Source organism: Pleuronectes platessa, chromosome 23, assembly GCF_947347685.1.
Source record: "Pleuronectes platessa chromosome 23, fPlePla1.1, whole genome shotgun sequence".
NCBI lineage: Eukaryota > Metazoa > Chordata > Actinopteri > Pleuronectiformes > Pleuronectidae > Pleuronectes > Pleuronectes platessa.
This window is the reverse complement of record NC_070648.1, coordinates 7,485,401-7,494,325: the sequence shown is the minus strand read 5'-3', so window position 1 is coordinate 7,494,325 and position 8,925 is coordinate 7,485,401. Positions and strand designations below refer to the sequence as shown.

Here is an 8,925-nt window from a genome sequence, read left to right as displayed (position 1 = left end):
TTTAAAGCAAATAGTATCTGATTGGTCTGCGGGCCCTGAGGGGGCGATGTTCCCGTGCTGCCTGTCACTGAATGTATTTATTGTTGTCTGTGCACTGCAAGTCCACAGCAGCTGATAAATACAGAGGCAGCTGAATCAACTTAATTTTTTTATGCTAAAGCGGTGTCAGTGTTTTTCCAGGGTGCTTCTTTTATTTTTTGTTATCCCTGTGGTGCTTTCAGAGTTCACGTATATTTGCAAACAGATCATTGGCCTTTGTACTGTGCGTCACTATCTGTCGTTTGCCACAGATAAAGCTCAGGCAGTCGTGGGGGATATAGAATGGCTGAAGCAGTATTCATATCAATAAGAGTTGTTTTCGTTTAGTCTGAAAACTCAAGTCCCCCGTAATTAACACCCCCCATCATTGCACAAACGGGTTTAATAGAATTCATTGAAATTGCATATTGTTTAACTCATAGATGATGTAATATTGTTTTTTTTAAACTATATAATACACGTTTATGTTGGTTTAGTCAAGAGTACATTTCTGCTACCATCATAAATGCAGTTTACCTCCGCCTCACATCAGGTCTATTTTCATTGAAGACAACAACTCCCATGATCCCATGCTCCTTTGCGACATCATTAAATTATGTCTTTTGTTGTTGTTTTGATTAAAAGACTCATAGTGGCTAAAGTTACATTTTACAACATATTATATCTTTAACTTCCTTTTCACTAAAGCTGTTGACTCATAGTATGTGATTTCTGTGTTTCTATTCTCCCTTAATAACTAGGTTAATTATAAAAATGTTCAGGTGTTCTAGCTTTCTCAGTGGGGTTATTTATTTTAAATCAAATCGTTAATTCTCTTTGATCAAATAAGTTATTTTACAATCCTTCCTCATACACTAGTAACTGTAGAAGTAACTCATTCCTGGATGGTGATCACTGATAGCCCACAAGCCATCCTGACAGGGCTCTAAATTTAGTCTGCCCCCCCCTCCGCTTGTGAACTAAATACCAATGACGACACACACACTCACACCAACCAACCCACCCACTCATTCAGCCGCTCAGGCAGACGGGTCCGGCCGCAAGCCCCCTCTGCCCACCCTCCCCACGACCAGCCCCAGTGCCGGGGTGCCACGAGCAGTTGGACCTCCCCAGTCTGACCCTCTTGCCTCTCCCCCTTTCTGACTTCTGACCCCGAGGCACACATTGAGACCACTACCAGTCCCAGAGGGTCCCTTAGGACAGGTAAGACATCGCTTTGGGCTTCTCCTCAGGTACGTGTCCAGGATTCTTACGTTCATCCCCCTTCCCATTTTTCTTTATGTCTCAGCTTGATAAGTTTTTCATAATGGCTTTTATCTTAATGTTTTTATATGGAGAATAACCTGGTTTTAACAGTGCAATGCATAAAGCTAATAAAAGTCTACTTACCTCTTTGACATGTTTGGTGACTAGTGTCTTCCTTTGATCCATCCCCCCCACCCTCCCCCCCAAAAAACTTTGTGAAAACTATTTTTGGAATGGAATATAACACTCGAGTTGTGCTCACTCGATCCCTCGGTGTGAACCCTCCGCTGTGCCATTTCCTCCGGCCCGGCGTCACGTGTGTGCTCTGACAGCGGCATGTTTCTATCTGTGTCCTTTCAGCCCACTTGGGTAATTTCAAACATATTGATTCCCGGACCCCCCTGACACAGCTGGCTGCCATGTCTGAAGAGCATGTGCTCGGCGTTTAACAGGCCAAGGTTATTTAAAGGGATGTGCTAACTTTGCCCTTTTCGTCGCCCCCGATGGCTTCTGTCTGCTTGAGTGGGCTTTCCGTGCGTGGCGTGGATGCCTGATGTTTGGCCCGATCGATGGCCGACACACGGCCGCTGTTTGTCTTGCCTTTGTGTCTTGCTGTGCGTTTGAACAGGTTGTACTGATGTGCACTGTCTCCTGAGACTTTCTGCCTCCCTCCCCCTGACCCCTCCAGGGGCAGCCATGTCGCAGTTCTCCACCATGACGACCAGCGAGCGGAAGATGCAGGCGGCGGCGATCTGCAGGGAGGTTCTCGGGCAGGAAGGTAGATGAAACCTTTCCTCTTCACCTGCCTCTTTTCTCATCCGCTCGGTTTCCCTCTCATCTCCTCACATCCTGCTCCTTTCAACCCTCTGTCTTATTTCACATATCAAGATGGATTTGAACTTTATATCTTACAGTATGAAATCCCCACACATAATAACTTCACTATAAACGCACACCCTGCCCTACACACACATATTGGGGTGTCTAATATGACTGCCACACTTACTGTGGAAGGTGTGAGTTCAACATTTGCCCGTCCAGCAGTTGCCCGACTATAAATAAGCAAATGAATACTTTTATGGGCCAAAGAAACTAATCCCTTTGTCGTTGTCCTTTTGAACAAGCTATTTCTGGGCAAGGACAACTGCGTGGCTCGGTGGGATAGGGAGCGTCTGAAGGCCACTGACAGCTGAAAGATATCCTGGCAAATTACACCTCTCACACTCGGATATAGGCCTGTGACATATCTGCGATCAGCATGCAGTAGCGGCGCTAACCACAAAACAAGATCTGGACATGAGTGGATTATGTGGGGAGATGAGGCCTCATTCATTATACTGCCTCGCAGTATACCACTTCTGCTGCAGCAGCACTTTTCCCACCATGTTCAATGACCATAATTTATTTTTTTGTGTTGAATGAAGTTTGATCGATGGAAGTACAAGAAAAAGAATTATGTTAGAAGTCTGATCAAGCGTGGAGCGGCAAACAGTGAACACACACATTCTCTTCTGTCTCCTGTTTGTTTCTTTGTGTCTAGACATCGAGATGGATCTTGGGAAGAAAGTGAGCGTGCCTAAGGACATCATGCTGGAGGAGCTGTCGCTCGCCTCCAACCGGGGCTCCCGTCTCTTCAAAATGCGCCAGCGACGCTCGGAGAAATACACCTTCGAGAGCATCCAGAACCACAACAACACCCAGATCAATGTGAGCAGAAACAATGAAGTGCGTGACGGGGAAAACACAAAAGCACACAAGCATTCGGAATTTCATTCTCGAAGTCATGAAATCGAATCACTCCTCTCGAAATTGTTTGTTTACAGGAGTAGATAGAGACTGAATCGCTCACTAACACTTAGATGAGATGATCAATACCAATCAGAAGTCTGAGAGTCAGGAAGGTACGGCTAAAATAGAAAATATCATACAGACTGGAAGCAGGGGAAACTGTTACAAGTTCAGTTATTTTTAATACATATACATTTATTGTGCCCGAGATAAGGACATAACAAGCATGGAAATTCCCTTTGATGAAGATGTTATTGTAAGAATTTCATACGGTGGTAATGCGCTAATCATTTTCACCACATCTTTCCTCTCAATCACATGACAAATATTTGCACAATACCTCACATCCTGACTGAGTCTATATGGGAAAGACCAGGCACTTGAGGTGTTTCCACCACTTGTGCTACATGCGTGGAGTGGCACAGAATCGCAGCAGTGAAAGTCTCCCAGCTGCTCATAAACACTTTTTATTAATGTCCCTTTGTGTGTGGATGGGCAGTGTGCCAGCTCAGCATTTTCTTTTCCCCAGCGGCTTAGCCTGATCTGTCAGTAAAACTGAATCGCGATAAAATGACTAAGAGCCTCTGTGTTATATTCTTAATTCATTAGCAATGCTGGTTAAATCCTCTTTCATTTAGTTCTGTGGTGGCCTTGTGTACTTTTCGTTGCCGTCTTGAAGCCCATAGATAAAATAATTTCTACGCTCCAGGGAAGTTTTTTTCTTTTCCTCCTCATCTTTGAAGTGAGTCGGACTCGCATATCTCTGTTTGTTTATTGCTCAGGGCAGCGAAGGGATTTTGTTTCAAGTTGTCAACATTTCCTGAGGAAGTCCTGCAGTAAATCATCATAAATATCTTGCAGAGGGATGAAAGCTGGATGCTCGGGCTGCGGTACTTTTCGTCCCGGCCCAGAAGACAATGTCTCTTGTGCCGAGAGAGAGAGAAAATGGACAGGCAGACTGGAGATATACAAACATGAAAAATCGAGTTTTTACTGCATGAAGCAAAGCAGGGTGGAAAAGTGAAACATTTGGTTTCAATAAGAATCAGACACGCTCCAGATTTACAGCGCTTGCATCACTTTTGTTTTTATTGTGTTTCCATAAAACTGGGGGGGGGGAATATGGAAAATGTTGTTAATTAATTTTGCGGCCTGTCAAATAACAGTCCAAGGGTTCACTTACTGTCTGTCCTGCAGCTTTCAATCATATTACACAATCTTCCTCAGAAAAAAGATTTTTTGTTTCGTGCAACTGTAGATGTTCGCCAAACTTTTCAAATCATATATATAAATATTACTGGCTGTTAGTAGCTTTTAAATTACTTTACATCAACTTAAAAAAAGTGACAATACTGTTTTCAGTGTCATATTTACAACTTCTTTCCACAGCCCCAAAATGGCCAAAAGTAAGATTATATATAAAGATGGACGACACGTCTCCGCTGTGTAGAAAGGAAGCCAAAATCATCCTGGATAAGACCGCCGCCATGATGCAGTAGTGTTTGGGACGTGGAGCAGTGGAAGAGATGTTCCACCGATACACGCACTCAACCAATCGGGCGTCTCGGCTGTCAATCATGACCTTTCACCAAACTAATATGATTTAGGACCTTAACTGCTGCCGACCACCAGGTGGCGATTGAGACAATTTGGCTTCACTTTTGAGGAGCAGTCATGTCATCCATCTTTAAATACAGTCTAATGGCAACAAATGTTCATGTTAATGCCGATTGCTCAAGATCGGGAACTTTTAATCTCTTTGTGTTCAACTTAATCTCTGCGCTCGGCTCACCTCCTCGATCTTTCTTTTAGAACGGAGTGGTTTCTCAGACGGAGAATCCCGCGGACGAAAACAACTCCGGTGACAACCAGCCACCCAAAGAGGAGGCGTGTGACGCACCAGACGGAGGAGGGGAGCCGAATCCAGACAGCATTGCCCCGGGTCGGTAACGCTGGTGATGCACTGCACTGGAACACCAACACATTTCAAGGACTCAAGACTGTCGCAGCACTGATAAAGTAAAGCTGAGTTGACAAACCAAGTGACCTTCTTTGGTCCCTGTTTGGGACACGATGAACTAGAATGTCCTGACCAGTGGGTTTTAGTACATTCGGTATGATTTTGTTTCCTTTAATGCTTCGATAAGAACTCGACTGTTTCTCGTTGTTTGCACTTACGCCGGCTTTGATCCTGAAGGAGAACATTTTCTTCTCGTCTGGAATCTGCTGGACGAGAGCGTAGTTTAAGTCTTATCCTCTCCTCCCCCCCATTCTATCATTATCCCAACTCCTCCACACCCCCCCCCCCCCCCCCCCCCTACCTCTCCCAAGCTCGTCACAATCGGCCACGACTATCTTTTTAAAAGAGAAATTGTTGAGTTTACCAACGGGAAGTGTTTCCTCTGTGCCTCCCGTGCCATTGATACCATCAGCTTTGCACACACATCCTCCCTCGCGTCTCAGTTGTGCCCAGTTGACACAAATCCGGCGCTGATGGAGGGATGAGCATTCGTCCACGCTTGAGCATCGTGTTTTTCCTGGAGCTCGGAAGCAGACGCCACCCATAACTGTCTGAATGAAGTCACTCCAGCTGTAGCGGACATCAGGCCAAAGTGCATTAAGTATCGAATGTTAAGAATCCCTAAAATAGCACACTCATCCACCCAGGGGTGCGTCTTCTATGTCCGTGTACTGACGTTAAAATATGTGACCAGGCAATTGATATACAGAGAAAACTTACAACAACTTATATTACTTATAATAAGTTGTAGTTGGCAGAGAATATGTGGTAAAAACACTGTATAGCCTTGAAAAAGAAAGCATAATATAACTGGCAAAAATATACTGTTTTATGCACTTGAGTTGCTTTTGTGTTGAATTTTGAAAACAAAGCATACAGATAAGTTGTATCTTTATAGGATTATGTTTCAGCATTTAAATGTAAAAAACAAACAAACTAGAACATCATGTACAAAATGTTCAAAGTGCTGCCTGCTGTCTTTTTGGGATCATGTTTTTATCTGCAAACATACGCAATAGATCAGGGTGTGTGACATTCCTCAACCCACAAAAACATCCAATCCAGTCAAATGTCCGACTACAAGAACAATGTTTCCCGGGCCTCAGGAAAATCTTTTATACGATGTTCTGTAATAGATCCCCCCCCCCCAAAAAATATGTAAACTTCCCCCGCAGGTCTGTTTGGTCTCTTCTGCTTCCTTCTCGGGGCAAAACATAAACTCAGGAAGGGGGATTGTTCATTGTGAGAGGTTAGGCCGTGACACCTCACGTTATGTAAGGCCTCAGCTTGCGAGCCCCCCCTGAGTGAAGCGCTGGGTTTGAAGGATAGTGCTTCGGATCGGCCTTTCCCATCAACACACACGGACTATGCAGGGAGACATTCACGCAGGCGTGCACACACACATGGACGCTGGCTGCGGCGTTATTTGTTTTGCTGTGAGCGAGGAATGAAGGGCTGAAGAAAAAACTGGGGAGGGTTTTTACAATGTTAAGCACTAAGACTGAAAGATCTACAGTTCTATAACAACAAAGAGATAGTTATAGTTCAAAGACCTCAACGTATTTAATTTTGCACATATAAAAAGAATAAATGATGGGAACAAGTGTATTTAAAATAGGAAAAACTACTGTCTACCCTTTAGTTGACACAGGAAAGGCCCTCTACTCAATCACTGTCTGCTTTGCATAACTCCACCACAGGGTACGGAGGTCCTTTAAAAGACATCCCACCAGAGAAGTTCAACAGTACGGCTGTGCCAAAGTCCTACTTCTCACCCTGGGACCAGGCCATCAACGGTGATCCGGCCTTAGCCAGCGCTCTCACCGGCTGCATGCCTGAGCCCGAGCCCCAGCCAGACCTACCGGGGTACAAAAGTTTCAACAGGTAACGAGCACACAGAGGGACAGCAAGTCATCAGTAAAATATACCCAGTCAAGATAAACTGGATCATAATGGGAGGATTGTGTCATAGAATACCACCTGCTGTAAAGAGCCTAATTTCATGAAGCTAACACGGAGGAATATTTGTAATTTAAAGCAAGACTATAAGTTTTCGTAGAGAGTGGCCACTGGGAACACATTTGGAAAGTATGGCTAGATCTTCAGGTTGCTTGCATTAGTCATTGTAATCTAAATTAGAGGCTGATAGCAGCAGAAAGTGTTTTATAACTTTTACAACTTTTCCTTTGCACCAGAAGTTATTTTTGTAAATATTTCTAGTTTGCCTAGTGTAAACACATCATGCATGCACGTGCTCACTGTGCAAACAAAGTGTAATCCTTCATATTATGTACATATGCATCTCACTCTGAGCTGTTATCCCCTGGACTATGTCTCGTGGTCTGATTCTCTGCTTGACTTTAATTAGTGTGCTGCTTAAAATCTCTCTGCAGTCCCTAGTACACACCACAACTACTGTTAACACTATGCTCTCTCACATCCAGGGTGGCCACCCCATTCGGCGGCTTTGGCAAGACACCAAGCAGACCTGCTCCCAACAAGCCGGCACAGGTCGAGGCCCTCCCCGACTTCCCTGAGCTCCGGGGGGACGCACCGATCAACCGATCCTCCTTCAACAGATCCGCTCTGGGGTGGGTGTCGACGGGCGGGACGGTCCCCCTCCTCACCATTTCCCTTGAGCCCACGCCCATCCCTGAGTCAGACGACCTTTGAACCCGTAATGAAGTCACACAGAGATGCTGTCAACTTCCTCGCACCCAAGGTTAGGGATGGCGTGGGGGAGCAGAGTCAGGGTGAGAGAAAGTGTCCCGGGTTGAGGTTATCGTGTGTGCAGCGTCTCTTCATTTCACTGGGACGCATACATCACAAGTTAATGTGCAGTACGTAGAGCCACTGCTGTAATAAATGGAATTTGTTGTATATTAATGTGCATAAGAGTATTTTATCTTGCAGACACAAGTTTTGCATAATAAAAAGGTGTGTGATGCAACAAGGGCCTCGTTATTCTTCTCAGCATTTCATTTTTCATGCTCGAGCCTCATTTCCCTACCAACTAGATTACGGACGTATATGCCACAGACAAGCCACCTCCCCACCAAGTTAATCATTTCACATTGAGAGGGCCCGTGCTACAAAGGAGGCTCATTGGAGTGAATGATGGCGCTCGCGTGCCACAGTCGTATGCAAACCCATCACTTACCGCCATCGCACGAGAGGCCAAAGATACACGCGAGCCACTGTAACACGCCTCAAGGTTACACTGCCTGACAAATCAAATCTGCCTCACTGACACGAGCGGCTTGAGTGATGTGTCTCTTACCTTTCGGCGATGCCCAGTCGCGGAAGTGGGATTGATGGGAGAGCGGCGCGATGAGCTTGCTGTGCCCACTCCTTATCTGCCGCCGTGTTTATTATACCACAGCACCAGCAACTGGCTTAAGCAAACACACGGGACTAATTAAAGTGTAATTGAGTCTTTCGTAATCTCACATTTTTTCATTTATAATAGTGTAATAATGTGTAATCTATTATTTCCTAATTGAACACAAACAGGCCTTGTTTGCATGTTGTTGTTTGTGCCGTCATCTTCATACACTAGCTTTTTGCTGCCATGCTGATTGCAGTTAGGGGGTCAGATGATGTGTTCTACATGTTTTCCTGAGTGAGAAATATAAAAGTGAGTTCATACCACGAATGTTTCTATGCTGTCTCTTTAAATCTTGTGAATGTTATGTTTATTTTAAGGTCAAATATTTCACTTTGACATCCACAGTGTTAGTTTGGGCATGTATTCATCAGAATAAAATATAAATAGAATAATATTATTATAATGATAAAGGAAGATACATGCAGCAAATATGATGGACCAGATA

The 8,925-nt window shown here is 44.6% G+C and overlaps 1 protein-coding gene across 1 annotated transcript; it reads left to right on the top strand.

Annotated features, from left to right (window-relative positions):
• Positions 1 to 1,512: 1,512 nt before the first annotated feature.
• On the top strand, positions 1,513 to 8,229 carry LOC128430079 (myozenin-2). Its single transcript, XM_053416033.1, has 5 exons — positions 1,513 to 2,062; positions 2,825 to 2,991; positions 4,885 to 5,014; positions 6,793 to 6,976; positions 7,537 to 8,229. Exons 1-5 carry the CDS (start codon positions 1,981 to 1,983, stop codon positions 7,763 to 7,765), a joined length of 792 nt encoding a protein of 263 aa, XP_053272008.1. The 5' UTR covers positions 1,513 to 1,980; the 3' UTR covers positions 7,766 to 8,229.
• Positions 8,230 to 8,925: the final 696 nt, after the last annotated feature.